This window comes from Chamaea fasciata, unplaced genomic scaffold, assembly GCF_029207755.1.
Source record: "Chamaea fasciata isolate MVZ Bird 193981 ecotype frontalis unplaced genomic scaffold, bChaFas1.0.hap1 SCAF_1, whole genome shotgun sequence".
Taxonomy (NCBI): Eukaryota; Metazoa; Chordata; class Aves; order Passeriformes; family Sylviidae; genus Chamaea; species Chamaea fasciata.
Window position 1 is genome coordinate 5,512,860 of NW_027094086.1, and position 20,756 is coordinate 5,533,615.

Here is a 20,756-nt window from a genome sequence, read left to right on the forward strand (position 1 = left end):
ACCCTGCAGGGGCACTTTGTACAGCAAAAGCCATATTAATGGATGAAACCAGAGTGTTCTGAATTTATAACTTGGCTGAAAAGATAGGAGATTCAAAGCACAGATTAAAATTTGATTGAATATTTTGGCATTAGGAAAGACTGGATTTCAACCTTTGCTGCAACTGCAAAACAGTATTCTGGAAATTTTGAGGACTTTTTGCTTTTAATACAATTAAAGACTTCTAGTTTTATGTGCCTTGGACTGTGCCAGTTTCTGCATAGTGATGGATTATGTTAACTATTCATTAGGACAATGTTTCACAGTTTGTTCTTCATTAATTGATGCCATTATGTTTTGTTTTGTATCAAGTGCTTATGCCTGACTGCTCAGATGTCCTGAAGCAAAGACATGATATTTATGAAGGGTTTATTTGGGAATGATCATAGGAGCAGGTCGGCTCGGGCATGAAAAACAATGTTAACTGTGACTCTTCAGGTGGGAAAAGAGATGGCTTAGAGGCATTACAAGTAAAGGCTGAAAAATCATGGATGGCATAAAAGATAGAAAAAGAATAGGTTAATTGTGTTTTCCCTGATAAGAACTGAGTTAGGTCCTAAACAAAGAGGAGGCTCATTATGCAATGGGCAGCAGTGAGTGATTCCTTGTCAAGGGATGCTGTGAATGTCATGAGTTTATCTGAGTTCAAGGGAAGGATGCAGAAGTCTATATGAGATAAATCCATAAAAAGCTATTGTTATAGAAATTGCATTTATCTCTGATTTAAACTCCTGGATCCCAAAGATCTGGAGGTACAAGAGAGATGTTTTTTCTGTTCATTCTCTTTCATAGGCATCTAGTTACGGCTAGTAACAAAAAAAAAAAAAAAATAGTGACACTGGATTAGTTATCCCTTCTGTCCCACCCTGCATCCCCATGTTATGACAGGATTTTATGATGGAGTAGAGAAAAACAGTGTTGGATTTGGTTACTTCATGTGCTTGGTTGCATGCCGGGGTCGTGGTGTCATGCTAAACCTGATATGTTTGCAGTGTTTGATTTGAGATATTTCTGTTAACCAAGGTTGCCAGCTGAGGAACATCTTCCAGGAAAGGCCTGTTTTGGGGCAGATATTATAATATTTCTTGCTACAATTTGGTACATTTAGAGGGGTTTGGGTGTTCCTGGCAATTCTCAGAACTCACAGGTCTGCATCTGGGGCAGAACAGAATTATTTACAGGTTTTATGAACAGAAGCATGAAGTAAAAAACAGCCTTTTTAACATGATGCAAACTCAACTGCAGATTTCCATTATATTTTACCCAATTTGAGAGCTTCACTATTAGAATGATGAAAGGGCTCCATAAAGAAGAACCTGGAGGGCAAAATCTCATGTTCATCTCTCTTCAGGCTTCCAAATAAAGCAGATTTTTTAGGAACTATAATGATACATTTAAAAAGCATTGCTGGAACATGGGGAGAGTTTTAGAAGTTCTGCTCTTTCCTGCTACGCCTGATACATTGCTCTCTTTCCCTTCCCCATGCCAGGGATGTATTTCCACAAGGCCTGCCTGATGAATATGCCTTTGTAACTACCTTCAAATTCCGGAAGGCTTCCAGGAAGGAAGACTGGTATATCTGGCAGATTATTGACAAGTACGGCATACCACAGGTAAGAGGCTCTTTTGCAGCCAGCAGGAACAGACTGTTTTTTTTTGTTTTTTTTTTTTTTTTTTTTTTTTTTTTTCCATGACCCAGTTTTCTTGCTTTAAACTCCCACTCCTTTTTCTTGTGAACTGGTAAAAATCCCATCCCTTTTTCAGTGGATTCTGCTGCAAATATTTTACCTTTAATTCAAACCCTGAACAAATGTTTGTATATACCTTCGTTGTTACTAGGATGCAGATAAATGTGTTAGTTGAAAAGGAGGACAAAAAATACCATCCTTGCTCTTGAAACTACTGTTGAGTTTTCAGTTGTTTTGTTTAGATAGTTCTGCTTAGGAAAAATATTTTGCCTTTTTGGAAAAAGGTTTTCATATGGATGTTCTACAGAGCAGTGAGTTATGTCAGGTTTTGCACAGCCTTCTAGGTAACTTGTAAATGTATTATGGGTTCCTGCTCTGGATGTGTGTGCTGAGTCCTGACTGTTGCACAATTTGATCCAATAACTTTTTTTCAAGTACTGTCAGGTTCTCAGAAAAAAAAAAAATACTATAAGTATGTACTAAAGGGCTGAATGTCCCTACACAACATGTTCTTAGCAGCTTGGTAGAGTTTAGGTTTTCGAGGGTGCTTGAGGAGGGAGTGGTTTGGATGGGCTGTACATTTTTGTGCGCAGCACCAAATATAGTGGAGATGGCATTACCCAGGACTCTGAAGTGGGCTGTCAGCATGGGCTCACAGAGCTGTGTAATTCAGTATTGCTGCTTTGGGACTGGTAATTAAAAGGACTTTGGGAACTCCAGTGAAGAATAGGTGCAGCTTGAAGAATTAGATAAGTGGGTTTGAGACAGTGGTAAAAGGTTTATATGAAAGTTATTATCGGCTGCAACTTTGTTAAATGAAAATGTGATTTACTGTGCCACATGCATTCCTACTTGCTGCAGAGTGAGAATGTGTCTATCACTCAGGATTTCTTGCAGGAAGGTGAAAACTTGAACTGCTTAGGTGTCAAGAGAGAAAAACACTCAATATTTTCAGTAATAATTTCAAAAATGCCTTAAATTATGATGCTAGAAATGCCTTTGAGCCCCATGAGCCTCATTTCATGTGAAGTTGGTCATGGTTTGGCCATGTCCTTGCAGACCTGCACAGCTCACAGATGCAGACAGTCCTGAGCCAACACTGCTCCAAGCTGGCATTCCCAGCCAGAACAGTGCTCAGCTGCATGGAGATGTTGGGTCAGATGTGGAGTCAGCCTGCCCTGGGCTCCTCACATCCCTCACAGCTTGGTGCCAGGGTGGCCCAAACTCCTCCCTGCTCCACAGCTTGTGGACACACCATTCCTGGTTCTTCCTGTTCCATTCCCTGCTGCCTGAAGGTACTGCCTGACTTTGGTAAAAGAAGATACCAATTTTTAAATTAGCTCAAAGTTGCATGTCTTCAAAAACCTATTTTTGCCTGCTCTGTAGCTTGGAGGACAGAGGATGGGGTGTAGCTTTCTGCTCAAAGCAGCTGAAATAAAGTGTGGGCAGTGCTACAGCTGACTGGTTTCCTATGAGGCAGTGAGGTATTTTTCCAAGTCCCGTGGGACAACTGAGGACATGTGATGGGAGTAAAGAGCCTGCTGGGAAGCAGTGGAGGAGTACACGGGGTAGAGGGATCCAAACCAGGTTCAGCTTTGGGGAAGTGCCTTTATGGAGGTGCCCATGACCTGTGCTATGACCCAGCCATGGCAGCAAGGTGGCCTGAGCTGAAACCATGAAAGAGTTGTACTCACAGGAGGAGGCTTTAGCTGATTATGGGTCTGCACTGAAGCCTGTGGAGCCCCATCTTATTCACCAGCACAAGTGTAGGCTCCCTTTCCATATCTCCCACAAAATTCCCTCCTGTGCTCTTTGCTTGTGTTTCTCACCACAGCCTGTGCCATCCCTGGCTTTGGGGTGATGGTGGAATGCAGTCAGAAGGAAGGAGAATGTAGGAACTCACAGTGGTCAGAACATGGATTCTTAGGCTCTAGGGAGTACCTTGAGGCCTGTGAGAAACCCAAGGACAAAACTGTCTGGGGAAATCGTGAGGAGAAACCCTAAACAATCCCTATAAACAACTCCTGTAAATAGCCTCCTCCTGACACCTGGTGTTTTTCCAACTTGTTTACTGGTAGAAATGTTTACAAAAAGGTGGTGCCCTAAAGGACCAATTCTATTCATTGTACCGAAACGCTGTATAAAAAGAATCTGTCTTTCAATAAACTTCGCTATGAGTCCTCTGAAGAAATCGGAGTTCTACGTGTCATTACATGAGCTATCCTGAATCGTAACGATAGGAGAAAGCTTTGCTCCTCAGCAAAACCCCTTCTGTGTGTAGCAATGTATCTGTATAACGGGCCATTCTGATGCACCAGCCAAATTGGTTGTGAGTAATATTATGAAACTACTTGCAGTTTTGTTGTTAGAGCTCTCAGGGATTCATCAAGGTTATTGAGAAAACTACAGGATCAAAAATAAGAAAAGAGCCTGAGATAATGTCTGCAAAAAATGTAAACCCTAGACAGGGGAAGCACAATGTGAGGATGGATTGGATGTCCTGAAGGATGTGTGCCTGCCTCATGAAGAAGCAGCTTAGCCAACCCAGAGATGCATGCCCACGTGCACAGTAGACCTAGAATCTATATCTGCCATGTAATGTAAACAATAAATGGCTTCTGTTGGAATCCTATTGGTTCTGTTATTCAGTGGCCCATTTCCCCGTGTCTGTGTCCTGGCAGGTGTCGATCCGGCTGGATGGGGAGAACAGAGCCGTGGAGTACAACGCGGTGGGGCTGGCCCGGGACGCCGTCAGGGCCGTGTTCCGCAACGTGCGCGTCAGCGACCTGTTCGACCGCAGCTGGCACAAGATTGCCCTCAGCATCCAGGCCAAGACTGTCTCCCTCTACATAGACTGCAAGCTGGTGCAGGTGCTGCCCATTGAAGACAGGGAAAACATTGACATCCAGGGAAAGACTGTGATTGGCAAACGCTTATATGACAGCGTCCCCATCGATGTAAGTACTGTGCTTGCTCATTAAAGGTGGGTGAAGGCTCAGCTTTGGGTTTGTAGCCTGTGAATGAGTGGGGGTTTTGGGGGTTGTATTGTAATTGACTCTTTTCCTAAAGCAGCATCGCTGAAATGTTACCAGTGTTGCATAGCTAAGACAGATTGGCACCTTATGATGTACAGGACTTCCTATATTTTTATGTGAGACTGTATCTCCATAACAGGGATTAAAAATTGGAAATTTTTTTCATCATTCTGTCTACTCATGGAATGTACTACAGTTAAAAGCAAAGACAAAATCATACACAAATCATACAAAAATATAATCAAACTAGGTACTGAACTACACAGAAAGGTCTTTCTCCATCTAATCTTGGCATTATGAATGTTTCCACATGTGATAGAAAGAGATGGGGGGGAAAAGGAATCCTGTTAACTCAAGAGAGTTGTGATATATTTTCCATTCTTCAGATATTAAATGACCCTTAGTACAAATGAACCAAAGTCAGGACACAAAGGCTGATTGTCCAGCAGAAGTGATACCTTAATATAATTTATGTGTGATAGTTTGATATTTCAGACTTGTATAATCTTTCTAGCTGTGCAAAATGGACAGGACGTGCATATCAAATGTGTTCATAACATTTCTCACGCAAGAATGAATGGTCAGAAGATGCAAGGCACAACAGGAGGAAAACAGACCTTGTGTCTGGATGAAATTCTAGGAAGGATAGACGTGGCCAGGATATGTCTTCTCAGACAGAAATTTGGCCAGAACATGGGGATTAGCATGAAAACCTGCACCAGAATTTGAATAGGCATAGGGTCTTATTATCTCAGCTCTTGTAGCATGCTGAGATATTGGTCTGTTATTGATACGGAGAGCTGGAGATTGACTACAGGATCCATAGAACCGCTCTGAAAGTAGCACCATCTGTTTTTGGTTTGTACTTGCCTGCTCTGTTTGTGTCCAAGCAAAAGGACACAGGGTCTTTAATAATTCACTGTCTCTGAGGCTGTTGCCTCCCTTTGTCTCCCAGTTTGATCTTCAGCGGATGGTGATTTACTGCGATTCCCGGCACGCCGAGCTGGAGACCTGCTGCGACATTCCCTCCGGACCAGTAAGCTCCTTTTTGTCATTTATTCATTTCCACATGAACACTCTTCACTGAAATCTATTACATAAATCAGGGAATATGTGGCAGTGTGGGATTATAATTTTGTTTAATAAAGGTGATTGAAACCTAACTGTGTAATTGGCAGTGTAGCAGCCCTGGAGGAGGACCACTGCAGAGGGATGAGTATGAGAAACTTGAAGTTTCCAAGTTCCTCTTTCCTTGTCAAACTGTCAAGAGAAACAAAACCCCGAAGTGATGATAGAACAACAGAAATGCAGCATGAAATATTCAACATGTTTCCCACTGGTTTTATTTGAAAACAGCTAAAAACAGTGCCAGTTGCAGCTTATTTTCCTCTGCCCAACTCTCACTAGAAACTTCCACCCTCCTTTCACTCTTCTCCCCTCAGTCTTGGTTATAGAGGTTCATTGTTCATTTGGCCACATTTTCCCCTATTGCTTGGATGAATGGCTTTTGTGGGATTTCATTCCTCATGAGGATGCATTTGGCTGTGTGTTACGTAGTAGTGCCTGTAGGATTTGTCTAAAGTGGATGGAAGGGGAAATGTTCCAGCATCAAAGGCTTTGTCCTGACTTTGGGTGTTTGGGTGCAGTGCCAGGTCACGGTCCTGACGGAAGCACCTCCCCTGGAAGTGAGGCCCACTGTTGGCAGTGAGCAAGTTGGACATCTCAAGATTTTCAACTGCTCCTGTCCTCCTGGACAAAAGGTGAGTGTTGAGATGAGTGTGTTTCATTTGGTATGTCTATAGAGGTAAAGGAAGTTTCCCCAGGTGTTTTCTCTTTACTTAATTCAGTGATTCTGGTCATGCTGGTAGTCCTGGTAAATACATTGAAAAGTAAGTGATTACTCTGATCCAGCTCAGTTATGTATATCCTTCTTCAAATAAAATATAACATATTCTGAAGGTAAATGTGGCCACATTGAAAAAAAAAATTCATGGCTTTTAAAAGTAATGTGCTTGCTTTTTCTGTCTCTGACTGGGACCTCTGAGAAACCAGTTTCGTTGTCATTGTGCCTGAGGGAATGTCAGCTTTATTATCTTCTCTGCTTAAGCCTGAAAACATTTTTGTTGTCCTTAGTAGTTGTAGGATCGGGCCCCTTGCTTGAATATAAAATGAGAAGATAAGTTTGATTAATCATGTCTTTTTTGTCTTAGGGGGAGAGGGGTCCACTTGGCTTTGAAGGTCCCAAAGGTCAAAAGGTCAGTAATATGTGCTAGTTCATTTGTTTAATAGAAACAGCAACAGCAAAATAATTTCAGAGTAAATTGAGGATTTGAAGATTTTGAGAAATGAGAGACAATTTAATATATTATTAAGTTCAGACAGTTTTGGATGAGTCTGGGGCTGCAGAAGTTTTGTTGTGGTCTTTTATTTTACGCTTTCATTTAGGCCTCTCTCTTGCTGCTTTATGTCATTCTTAGAGTAAATGTTTTGCCAAATCCTTTCCTGCTGCTTCTAAACTGGCATTTTTGCAAATTACTGTTATTCACTAGGTCATGCACAGCTTCCATGGTAGGTCACCTGGAAAACGAGGTGCTGCTGCCATGCTGTGCCTTGCTCAGCAGTAATATATGTGCATAGTTTAGGTAGCAGCCTTCCAGTCATACTCCAGAAAGTTTCTTGAGACTAGGGGTAAAGGATCAGTCACAATCTGTTATCCTTAGCAAGATTGTCTGAGTCATGATGTTAAATATAGGCCACTTCCCACAGTACTCTTCCTCCTAGATAAAAGAGTAGGAGAGTGGTTGTGATATCTGCTTCAAGTTTCACAGTGTAGCCTTTATATTACCCTGCCTGTTCTGCAAGCCTCTTTGATATACACGTGTGTGCATTCAGCATAAACACATTTTCGTTCTGTACCTGGTTACAGAGAGAGCCATGAGGCAATAGACTCAAAGGGAGCACTTGTACAGGAAGAAAACAGGGAGTCACAATATTGCTGGAGAGGTGAAAGTTGGTGGTGTTGGTAGTTCCCAGGTTTACCATCTGTGAAAAGGTATTTGGGAAAAAAGTTACATTCAAAGCTATTTCCATCTGAATCACTTCTGCAAACTGAGTCACTGAATTTGTACCTGTTTGATGAATAACTGAGCTACATCCCACCAAAAGTCACTCAGTTATTATGACAGACTGTGGGAGGGGAAAGGACAAATCTATGGGTCTTGGAAGGTCAAACATCTTCAGAAATATGTTGTCTTCTGGCAAAGCTTGGTCTGCTGTCTGCAGGGAATTTTGGAGATAAGAATATGCCTTTTGGAGGCTGGGATGAAAGAACATAGGCTCATTTACTGCTGAAATGTGCCTGTGCAGAAAAAGCGTTCCTTATGCTTCCAAGTATATATAAATAGGAGCTTTCTATTTTAATCCATGACAGCTTAAATAGCAATGGGCTATTTTAAGGAATGGCAAAGCCATGGCTGTTGTGAGGAGGTTGCAGGAAAGACAGTGGTGATAATGATAGAAGGGCCCTTCAGCCAGATCCCATTGTCTTCCCCTTCTTTGCCAAGCTCTGTGTGCTGGTGAGGGTGTCTCAGTGTGTCACATGGGCCAGCAATGGGGTGCAGGACACTGGTAGAATTCAGAGGAGTGTGTCAACAAGCACAACATCAGAAGGTTTTCTGGAGCAGACCCCAAAGAGACTGCCCCACTCCTGCAGATGTGAGTGACTTTTCCTTGTCTGTAGTGGTTTGAGACTTGTACGCAGACAGGACTGTGTCACAGTCTCAAGGATCTGGTGGGGATGATGCCGTTTAAACATGGACTCTGAAAACAATTTAGTATAAATGTGATGATTTGAGACAAATGATTTAGCTTCTCTATCTGCTAAATAATGTAAGTGGTAGAATTTTCTCCCAACTTGCAAAGATGTTGTGATTCAATAACATATACCACTCCAGATAGCAGTTCTTACATTACTGTTGCCAAGGACCTGCTTGTCACAGTCCTTGCTCTACGTTCAAGAATGAATTTTAGCTCACCTCTCTTCCTGCATTACTGAGCTACCCAAGCTAAAATCCTGGCCTTGGAAAGGAATTCAATGTTTAATTTCAGCTTCCCCACATTACCACATTGTATTTATTAAAGAAAGATGAAGATAGTGGGATTCTGGTCTTCCCTATGCTTTCAAAAGCAGGGAGAAACAGGAGAGCTTGCCTCTTTATCAAAAAGTGGAAAAAAATTCTGGGAGATAAACACCTCTGCCTCAATCACCCAGGCTGCCAGAGTGAGGGTAATGCATGGAGACACAGTTGATGTGTTTTGGAATGAGATATAGTAAAGGATCGTATTGGGAGACAGCTAGGCAGGAAATAGCTGTGGCAGAACTGGCTAATATGTCTGAAGCTGGGTCCTATTGACAAATTTTAGATGCTAATGACAACCCGGTCTGATTTATTTTCCTTCCACTGTCCCTCTGCAGCCTGTGTTATTTGCAGGCAGCCAGGATGGCTGGTTGGGGCACTGGGCTGATGATCAACAGGGTTCTTCTCTCTTCCAGCACTGCTATTGATCCAAGTATAGAGAAAATTCTTTCTCTGTGAGATATGTTTTTGTCCACAAAGAAATTACAATTTTTACCTGTCATTGTGGAGTTTGTGAAGTCCAGTGTATTAGGCAGGCTCTAGCAGGATATATCTTTTCCAGATTAGAAAGGCTTTGTACTTTCAGTGACTTAAAAGAGATGGTCGCATAATTTTTTTTATGAATTTTACCACAGCCTTCTTAATTGACCACACCATAATTTTTGCATATATGCTAATTGCTCTGGGCGTTTTCTTTCTTTTGGCAAAAAAAATCCAAAACAAAACAAAAAACAAAACAAAACCAAAACAAAACAAACCAACCAACCAAACAAAAAAACCCAGAAAAACAAAAAAGAAGCAGAAAGGTTAAGGAAAGAAACTTTCATATTTCTTGTGTTTTTGGAAGCGTTTCATCACCTGGGGAAAAGAAAGCACGATCCTGGCAAATGTTTTCAGTTCCTGATGCTGCTAAACACTTTTTTTTTGAGGGGGCAGGGATCGGGATAAATTGGATAGAGACACAAAACTAAACCCTGCTGTGGTCCATATGGGGAGGTCTGGGGAGAGCAGGGGTCATCAGACTTACTGCTGTTGTGGTACTGGAGGGTCCTGCTCCAGGTCTGAGATGTTTTCAGCTTGATTTAAAGTCTGTACTGAAGTCCACAGCCTGATTTACCACTAGCAAAAGACGATGAGAGGCACAAATAGGTGAGCACATTTTATTTGTACGTGAGAGAGGGAGTGATCAGCACAGCACATTTCTGGTTTGTACATTTTGGGTGAGAATCAGGAAGGAGCTAGGCAGAGGTGTGTGGGCAGAGCCCTCTGCTCCTCAGCAGCTCCCAGTGCTAGAGGAATTGCAGGAACTGGTGGCAACACACCACATAGCCTCAAACTAGTCCAGGTAGTGGATATATCCTCAGCTGGTCCTTCCTCCTCTAGTTTTGAGACTGCAGAGCAGTGTGTGAAAATGATTTACAGGTATTTTTTCTGCACTTGGTAGGTTTGGCACTACTTTTAATTCTGTATCTGATAAATACTTATGAAATCTTGGATCTTCTTTTGATTCTTTATCCCTTCTACCCCTGTCCTTTTTAGGAGAAAAATGAAGAAAAAGTTTTGCTTGGTTTTTGATGAACCATTTTTCTCTTTTCTTCCCTATGTATTTCCTTCTCCAGTCATAACTTTTCCAACCATCATAAATTGTATCTTTCCAATTTTCTATGTTACTTTCCCTCTCTCCCATTGGAACAAGCAGGAAGAATGATTGTGTGCTGCACACTTGTGGGAGGGAAGAGGAAGGTTAGCTGATACTGAAAATTCTGAAAATGTAATCTGACTTAAAACAAGGGGTTTGGAATCCAAAGGAAAAAAGAAAAAAGGAAAAACCTAAAAAACAACAACAAAAAAAAACCCCACCTCTAAAAATTTAACAATATTTTCAGATTATTTTTTTGCTCATTTTAGGCATGTACCCTCTAAGTCTTCTGCAAAGCACCTTTCCAAGTATTTCCTCTCTTAATAAAAAATAAGGGCTTTTCAAGTACTTCACAAGAGAAACCTCTCTGCCTTGCCAGTACACTCCAAAAGCTTCTACCTGTTTTTTCATATGAAAAATAGAATGGAAAATCAATCTGAAAACTTGGATGTTCAAGACATGCAATTAGGTACACCCAGTCCTTACGGCAGGAGCTGAAATCTTGGCTGTAGAGACTGGTAGAATGAAAAGTGTCCATAATTTCAGACAAACCCTTGTTGCAACACTTTCCTTCTATGTCTAAGAAGGGAATGAATTAACTATGTGATATTAACACATTTTCTATTTCAAGGGAGAAAGAGGCATCCCAGGGCTTCCTGGACTCCGAGGAGAGAAAGGAGAGTCAGTAAGTAAGAAATACCCAACGATTTTGCTAAAGGAGATGAAAATGTAAGCAGTTGTTTTCTCCTTTATGGTGAGAACCTGCTCACAGCATTGTGTGCCCTGGTCAAAGCTGTTCCCTCTGCTGGACCTCAGTCCCAGGAGGAACCTGATTTTCCTGGCACTCATTGGCCTCTCTTGGAGAGGGGCAAATGGAGGTTTCATCCCTGGCTACAGCTGATAACTGACTTAATATTGACCTAACTAAATATGTTACTTGGATGCACTTGATCACCACAACTGCAGGTCTTCTGGGGGACAATGTGAGGCAACTGAACACCAAGAAGATGCAAATCTCTCTTGAATTTTACATTCAGATGACCAAGACACAGCCTTCCCCAGCTGTAATTAATGCAAATGCCAGGCTGAGTTTTTAGGCAATAAAATCTTTAACCCTATGTAAAATTCATTTCAGTAAGTGTTGTTGGCAACTTTGCTTTTGGAAATGTAACACCATGCTCTTCCATGAATAAAAAAACAAAATGTTTTTCCAGCTGCAGTAGGAGAATTTGGGATAAGTTTTTAGTTTCAATTTGTCCCTTAATTATTATCAAGGAATTATGCCCAAAGAAAATTGCTTTCCCCATAGTAGTTGTGAAGGGACTTGTATATCGATATATAAAGAGGGATATATTTTGAATGCATAACAAGGAAAACATGAAATATGTATTTGTAGTGTTGTTTGATATCTTTGTTTTCAAGTGTACATTTTCCCCTCTTTTTTTTCATTTCTAGGGCAAAGCTTATGGCATAGGAGAAAAAGGAGAAAAGGTAAGATCTAATCCTTCACTGGTCCAACAAATGAGTCGCTTGCTGTTGCCTTTTGTAGTTCAGAGGTTGCTTCTGGAGTGCATAGGATAGAAAAGATGTGACACAGTTGGATCTTTGTGGGGAACCTTTATGCCTCCTTCTGGAGACAAGCTTTTGAGTTTTCATTGCTTTTTCCCCTTCGTATGCTGTGAATTCCTTTGTGCATTGGCCATGGAAAATCTTATCAAATTGAAATCATAATCTTTGCTTTGTGTAAGCAGCAGTGAATTCGTGGGGGATAATGCACTAAAGAAATTGACTGGAAGGATAAAAAACAGAAGAAAAGCATAATTTTGAGTTTATTGAGTTTTTCATCAGGATTAAATTTGGCTTATGAGAAGTCTGTCATAGTCTTTCTTCCAATTGGATCTTTTCATTAATAAACTGAATGAAAAAAGATGGAATTTTTTTTACTTCAAATATTAGGCAGGGCAGAATAATAAAAGGTTAAAACTGAGGATATAGAATAACCACTGAAAATCTCTGTGTTTTACCTACCTTGGAAAGCTCTTTCATTGGTGATCAACAGTGGGAAACAAGTAGCAGGACTGGATTAATTTGCATTTAAAAAAGATGGTGATTTGGAGGCAATTCTGGCTACAAACTTTCCATTCAGCACAAAAAAAATGAGTCTTGATACCTAGACTTCAGAAGAGAATTAGCTCTTTCTGTCTGTAGCTCCTTATCACACCTAGTTGAAGGTGTTTTCCTTATGATCAAAATGAAATTTCAAGTTGCAAAGAACAATGGAAAAAGGTTGACAGGATAGGAGAAGAACGTATTAAGGAAGAAGCCACGGTTCATATTGAAAATGAGATTAAGAATCAGTTGCGATGTTTTTCAGGGAATCTGTGGCTACTCAATTGCTCAGAGAATTTCAAACTATATTGGATTGTGATTGGAAAGGAAGAATGCTACACTAGAGAGAACATGGCATTTATGCCCGTTGCAGCTTCTCATTTGCTCTTTCTGTGGTTATGATATATTGATTGTATATAATGGTAATTCATCATGTGAAATTACAATGGAAATGCCAGTTGCTCATGGCAGGAAATATTATTGAGCCAGGCTAGAGACATGGGGGCCATAAAGAACACATTTCTGCATTCATTTTCCTACAGTCCTCCCACTGACAAACACTATTTAGCCTTTGAGACTCAGGATTCAGCCTTTGGAAACCAGCTCGTGTTTGGCAGGTGGTGAGAGCCAGCAGCATGGTGGGAAACAAGATGTTTACAGTATTGGTTGTGCTTTAGTTGAAGCAAGTTCTTGTTTTTTTATGTCTTGAACTCTGCAGAAAAATGTCAGAAAATGTAATTCCATCTGTATTACTTTCATGCATAGACAAATAGGTTTGCAGGTCTGGAGGGGGAAGAGTACAGAGATGTCACAGGACTTGCAGAACTTCTTCAGCTGGAGTAGCCAAACAGCATTGACTGCCCGAACAAACGTGTAGGCTTAGAGGATGCTGAATTATGGTCAGCTCATGGTGTTTATTTGCTACCTCCGCCACCTAAGGCAGCTTCTTCTTATCTGTGGAGGGAGGGTTTATGGGACCCAGGGTGTTTGTGCCTGTGTGTACCCAATGGCTCAGTGTCACTGCTGTTGCTGATGCAAAGATTTATCAGTAGTATGTTGCTGGCCTGATTAAAAAGAGAGCCTCGAGATCTAGAATCATAAAATCATAGACTATCTCTAGTTGGAAGGAATTAATATGGATCATCTAATTCAACTCCCTGCTCCTTCCAGGACTACTTAAACTAAACTATGTAACTAAGAGCACAATACAAATGCTTCTTGAGTTCTGACAGGCTTTGTGCCATGACCATGTCCCTGTAGAGTCTGTTCCCATGCCCAAGAAGTAGCCAGAACCACAGGGAGAAAAGCTGCAAGTGCCTGCAATGTCAGTTACCATCAAAGTAGAATAACCTATGAAATTAAAACCTTCCCAGAACACCTGGAAGGAGAGGATTCGTGTGGCTCCTTTGTTTGCCTGCTGTGCTGCAATGGCTGCATGAGCAGGAATTCTTGTTTCTGACTTTGGCTGTGACAGCTTTGTTTCTTTGATTTTTATGGGTATGAACCAGTGCTGGAAAGCTGGATCAGAGATGCTGGACTTTACTAACAGATGCAGTCTGTGTGGTTGTTGTCATGCATGTGCTGGGGGATCCCTTAAAAGGATTAGGCTCACATCCTAAATGTTGAGAGAACAAAGTGGTCTCACCTTTGGAAAGACTGAGATGAAAAGATTAAAATCCCCCCCTTATTATAGTCTTGCTCTCCATCTGTGCCAGTGCCAAACACCTGTCAGACCACGCTGTTGCCAAGCACTGTTTTTAGGGCATTTATGTGAGGTCCGAAGCATTTGTCAGAGGGAAAATCCTGTGCTTTTCCAGAAGGACAGGAGAGGTTCTGGCCTTGCTTCTCCAGGTCATCACCTTGGCTATATCAACAAGTTAAAACCAAAAGGATGCTTGTATTAGCATATATAACATCCCAAGCACATCGTTAGTGGTAAACCCCAAGATAATAACAGCTGTGGATAAAAATCTAATTCATGTTGACATGAGGACTTGTGTGACTGTTAAACCCAGGAAACTCACTGCTCAAGCAGCAGCCTGGCATATTCTGCCAGGCCTAAATAGCTCAGAGTGATGGAGGATGCTTTTTATGTACAGAAACATGCAAATCCAACCAAGTTATTGTGCACAGATATAAAAAAAGGAAAAATACCACAATGTGTCTACAGGTGCCCTTGTAAACCACTGTCAAGTGGATTTCCTGGAGAGGTGGGATTCACCAATGCTGATCTGTATTGGGTCTTAAATGTCCATTGTTGACTGTCATCTTTCAGCCCTTGGAGTTGTTAATCCCTTTCACATTAGATGTAGTCTGTCATATTTCTTCTTATGAATCTGTGTCCCTTTACTATGTGTTCAGTCACTTTTGCAAATGGTTGTTGTTGAACTGATTATTATATATGGGTAAATACCCAATTCTGTAACATCATCACCATGAAAGGGAATCCTTTATCTTTATTCTGGAGGGTATTCAAGTGGCTATCTGCTAAACCAAATTTCCTGATCCTGGAAGGGTTATAACTTACATCTTCAAATCTCTATTGATGCAAGAAGAGCAGGGGCAGGAAAGGAGTGAGGCCAGCAGGAGCAGCTGGAGAGCATTTTTGAGGATGATTCAAGCAAAACGAGGTTTCAGTAACTCGATCAAAGCCAGAGAATTCATGTCTGACAAGGGAGGTTCTGCAGAGCATGAGGTCTGCATTCCTGGGGAACAGCCATCCACATCACAAACCAGCCTCTCTAATGCCTCCCTGCAAAATTTAACTGGGAGGCTTTCAAAAACTTACGCCTTTGTCTTGCGAAGTGTTGAGCATTATGCAATGGTGCTGAGACACCCTTCCAGCATCCCAAAGACCAGGAGCAGGGAGAAAGCTCTGTAGGCAGGAAGGTGCTTGGAAATGTGATGACTTTAGAGGGAATAAGATGCAGAGCTGTCAAACTTTGAGTGACATGGAGATATTAGTGGGAAATTTTTTTTTTTTCACTCTTTCTTTTGTTGTAAAAATGAAGGGGAAGCAACCCAAGCTACCTGATAGAAAATTTAAAATGAACAAAATGAAGTTGCTTTTCATCCAGCAGGTATTGAAACACCTCTTTGCAGACTTTCTGGAGGTTAAAATTTTGTGTGTTTGAAAGAGTGCATATGAGTTAATTAGAGAGAGACATCTATAAACCTCTAGTGAGCACAAAGACATTCTCTGCTTCAGGATGTCAGTGGAGCTCTGCAAACTGTGATTGCTGACAGAAGGACAGAAGGTTTGACAAGTCTCCCATGAGGAAAACTGAGGCAGATAGGCCAGGAGCTCATTGTACCTTTGTCTTGACTGCTGGTAGCTGTTCTTAGACTTTTGTACAACTCTTGAATATTCCTAACACCTTCGTTGCCCAGAAGGGGACAGAAATTTCAATAGTTTGTTCAGAGTTAAGGCCAGCACAATTCACACCTGTTGAGGAAGAGTAGGAAGCATGAAAAATTGTCATAAAACAAGTAGATCAAGTGATCACTACCATGCTTTTTCCACAGGAAACCAATTAGTCAGAGGAAAAAACTCTGACCATTAGCACCCATCTTTTGCAGAGGTGGTGAATGAAGTTTTCAGTATGTTTTGCACTGGGACTTCCCTCACTAATGAGTTTCCAAGAGTATCCAATCTTTCCTTTTGTGCTTTATCTGTTTCCCTTCATGCTAATAATCACACAGGCAACAATGAATATGAGAAACAACTTTAGTAGATTAAGTCTATATTCTCCTAGCAAATTTTTTTCATGGTAATGACTCTGATGAAAATGCAGAAGGATTATTATAGTATTTCTAAGGAGATTAAAATCTCTGAAGTGGCTTGGCTTATTAGAGATGCAATGACTACAAGGCCAAGCATAGAAAAGAAAAGCAGGCAGATAGTTCAGGCTGTGGGCTAGACTGTAGGATGTCCAGACTTGGAACTCGGCTCTAATGACCTTAAGCAAAGCAGCTAGTCTTTGTTCCCCTAAAATTAAGCTGAAGAGCCTCTTTTTCTCCAGGTGTGTACATCTTGCCTGCTAGATCCTTCAAACAAAGGCTTTGCTTCCTCTTCCCTTCTCTTCCAATTTGTGGTTATTGCCATGTTTAGGACTTCTGGAAAAGCTGTGGGAATCTGCTGTGTTAGATACAGTGTCTCCACACAGAGCCCTGTTCTCTGTCTGCCCCAAGGCAGCTGAATAAACCAAAGGCCTGACCTGAAAGCCCTGTTGCTTTTTTACCCCTGTGCTGTGCTGACAGCAGGACTTACCAAATTAGCACGAGCACTGTGCCTTTAGATCAGGGCTGGCCAGCATCCAGCAACTTGGGACACAAGAAAATGAGTGGAGTTCTGCCTACAAAAAGTGCTGCAGGCATATCAGGAGTCTGGTGCTGCAGGCTGGTTCGATGGAGAAAGAGAGTTTTCATCTGTGTATTTTTAAGGGATGCATTCTGGGACCAGGAGGATGGTGTGTGTGATTTGCTGGCAGGTAAGGCTCAGGCTGGCAATGATATTTTAGACCCAAGGGCCAGAGGTGAATGCTTGAAAACAGTTTCAGTAGAAAGGAGAGGGAGCAACCAGCTTGAACTTCTAATAGCAGGATCTGTCCTCTGAGCTCTTCAGTGATGTAGGGCCTAAGCTTATGTGAACCAAGAAATAGTCCTTATTCCCGCAACTTCCAATTAAAACTAATTATCACTTCAAGAAATATGTGTGTCCTCTTCATTCCTGAAATGGTGAACCCAGTGCAGGGAGGATGCTTCAGTGAGGTTACACACCTTGCCTGGGCTGCTGTGGTGTTCAGGTAGTGTCACCAAGTCCCCAAACTTACAAATGCCACCCAGTTTCCCCAGGACTGGTGAGCTGAAGGTTTTCCCCAGAGTGGCTAAGGCAAAAGCAGGAGCCTTGGTGCATCAGCATCCCTGCTGGCTCCTTCAGTGAACACATCTTCACAGTAACAAAATGAGAAAACATCTCCAAGTTTAGAGACAATATTGAGTTGAAATTTGAAGACAAAACAAAACCCCAATGCCCTGTCACTGATGTTCCTTGGAGACAGTGGCTATGGAAACCTTGCCTCCCCAGGGTTGTGTTCTCATGTTCTTAGTGCTCAGGCCTTCTTATTTTATTGCAGAATAAAAGGTAATGTGAGTAAAACCGACATGGTAATGCGAAGTGAAAGTACAATCTGCAGGGCTTTTTTATATGTATGTTTTGGGTTTGTTTTTTATTTGGAACTATTCTTTGGCTCAGGAACTATTCTTTGGCTCAGGAACTATTCTGAGCTACTGAATGCTGGTTAAGAGCACTTAACCTCTCAGTCCAGCACTGAAAACATCTGTATGATAATACTTCATCCACCTCAAAAAGCTGTTGTGCAGCTCACTGGAATTGTTGATATCTGTGATTTCTTCTCAGAACACTCATATTAAAAGGTGAGTTCTAGTAATGTCACTATTTGCCTTGCTCAGTATGTTCTGAATCCTCTTGTGTGTGTGACCAATTTTGGTCTGCTTGCTGACTATTTTTTTTGTCCCCTTAAATGTAGTTAAAGCATATTCTGCAGAGCTAAATAACCATGGTTTGATGGAGTTCTTTTTCTTAACCATAATTAGAGGGTTTTAGATAAATTCTGTGGGTTTCTGTGACCCAGAATAACAGCTGCAGATTGCAATAAACAACTTGAAGTCAGCTCACATATTTGTTGTGATTGTGACAGCTCAATTCTCAGCAGTGTAAGAGTGCTAGTAACTTGGTTCCTTTTTTTATTTTACTTTTTTTTCCTTACATAAACTTAGAAAACATGTATTTCTTTTCAGCGTTGTCCCCTGGCTGGCAGGTACATTGCTGGTATGCAATGACACCTACTGGCAGCAAGAAGTTTGCAAAGTCTCCAGCACTTGTTTCTTTAGAGGATTTCTCTGCCAAGACCCACTGGCAGTGAGGAAAGGAAGCATGTGAGAGAGATTTGCCAGCTCCATGTTTCTTCTGAAAATAAATTGGGAGGGGGCAGGAAAAAAAAAAAAAAAACAGATTGTCTTGAGTGTGTAATTGATAAATCTTGTTGGAATGCAGAATGCTCCTGAGAGTGATATTGTAGTGGATAGGTATGGATTATCTGCCTGTTAGGTGGGAAATAAAACAGCTTTCCCAGCAGTCTGGAGCACAGCCTCTGAAGCGCATCTCATAGCCTAAGGAATCACAGGGAGCTGAAGCATTACACAAAGTTGCTATCACTGGTCCATCAAAGGTATCTTAAGCATTTCCTGACCTTCTCCCTGCTGGGCAATCTCTCTAGTTAAGCAGATGGGTTTTCCCCTTGCCACTGATCAAAGCTGGGCTGTTCTTGGCTTTGTGATGGCTGAGAAGGTGCAGGTGCCTTGTTCATGGCTTCCCTGAAGGGGCAGGTAAGGGCAGCTGAGACAGGGCAGCACTGGATTTTCTGCTGTTCTTATCTTGCCCAAGTGCAACACCTTTAATTTCCTGTTCTGGGTCTCTCGCTCTTTTTCTTAAGCACTGCCTTGAGATTTTGTGTCTCCCAAAGCCCACAAGGCCTTCTGTCTCTGGCATTGGCAGGAAGATTGTGTTTTGGGTCTCAGACCCTGCTGAGTAATAAATGTACACATAGTACTAAGTGCCAGATGAGGAAAATTTGAGGTTTTTTCACGACAAAAGTTTGTTTTCCTGCTGAGGCAGTGTGTGGACCCTTAGTGATTGTTATGTCAAGGGTATCTGATACATTTGGTATTGGGAGTAGGTTTGGATCTCTGGAGACTTTTTACTTGTCACTGGCTCCAAAGAAGATCTTGACCAGAGCTTTTCCCCTTCCCCTACCTCAGTGTCCAAATAAAATGGGAAGAAGGATCATGTCCTTTTTCATAAACTCTGAGATGAAAAAGACCTGGGGAGCAGCACCACTTCATAAAGAAATAGCATAAAAACATAGAATACTTTGGGTTGGAATGGACTTTAAAGATCATCTGGTTCCAACCTCTGTGTCTGGCTGGATCAAAGAGATTTATAGCTTTGGCAAAGACTTGACTGAGCAGCCTCAGGTGTGTTTGGCAATGAACAGCACTGCATCACTGCAAGTTATAAGTAGGTGGTGATAAGACTTCAGGCAGACGTTCTCTTCAGTTTGGGTGTGACATTTAAAGAGAGGTATGGAGAGATGTTGCTCTTGCAAAGAGCAATGGGAAGAATGATCCATGATTTGGCAAATTAACCCAGTAGGGAGAGATTTAATGGAAGGGACTCTTCAAGGAGGAATCAGGGACAGGATGATGCAGTTAATCCTGAGGAAAAGCTTTGTACACATTTCAGAGAGGCACCAGAAGATAGACTAAGAGGTGAATGTGGAATATCAGCAGCAGAAGATGGTTAAGAGCAGATCAACACCAGAGTTTGGAGTGCTCTGACACATTACTCCTCTGCCCTAACAAGCTCTTCTTGGAGCTACTGAAATTTTTGAGGGATATTTGGAGATCTGAAGCATCAGAAACTTCCCAGAAGCAGAGCAAATTGAATTGATAGATTATTTTTGCAAGAAAAAGTATCAACCAGTATGTATCAAATCATCCACAAGATCAGAACCATTTTCTTTTTATAGATGGAAGGACTTTAATTCATCAGTGCCATGATACATGACTGGAATATTTTTCTGTTTCAATGAACACTTCCCTCTGGTACTTGGCAAGCTGTTTGTCTGGTCCTGAGTAATGTTAGGTGCTGGCAAGGAGCTTCAACTTGTGCTTCAAGGCAAAGAAATTTCTGGAGCAGAGTTATGTTTTTCATATTTCAGGGTCTCTAAGAAATGTCTTTAATTGAAGACCCTCTTGCCCCAACCATGTAAACAAGAATCTATTAATCCTACTTCTGCAAACCCAACTCATTGCAGTCCAGTATATTTGTCAGGTTATTCCTCTGTGAAGTGGGATTATAGTACTGATTGTTTCCAATTATATTTTACCTCCTATTCATTATGTTCAATCATAAATAGCTCTGCAAACTCTTGACCGTTTCTTAATTTGAACGTTTCAGCAATCAGTTGAGCAACTCTAGCTGTTGAACAGGAGTATTTCAAACAGCAGAGCTCCCTCTTGTACTCCC

At 41.5% G+C, this 20,756-nt stretch overlaps 1 protein-coding gene across 1 annotated transcript in view; it reads left to right on the forward strand.

Annotated features, from left to right (window-relative positions):
- The window catches only part of COL22A1 (collagen type XXII alpha 1 chain), a 201,780-nt gene that overhangs the window by 61,196 nt on the left and 119,828 nt on the right, over window positions 1-20,756 (forward strand). The window contains exons 6-12 of the mRNA XM_066203455.1: window positions 1,529-1,652; window positions 4,409-4,684; window positions 5,718-5,798; window positions 6,409-6,522; window positions 6,973-7,017; window positions 11,169-11,222; window positions 11,993-12,028. Of these exons, the coding sequence (XP_066059552.1) occupies window positions 1,529-1,652; window positions 4,409-4,684; window positions 5,718-5,798; window positions 6,409-6,522; window positions 6,973-7,017; window positions 11,169-11,222; window positions 11,993-12,028 (730 nt within the window). The remainder of the gene's footprint in view (window positions 1-1,528; window positions 1,653-4,408; window positions 4,685-5,717; window positions 5,799-6,408; window positions 6,523-6,972; window positions 7,018-11,168; window positions 11,223-11,992; window positions 12,029-20,756) is intronic.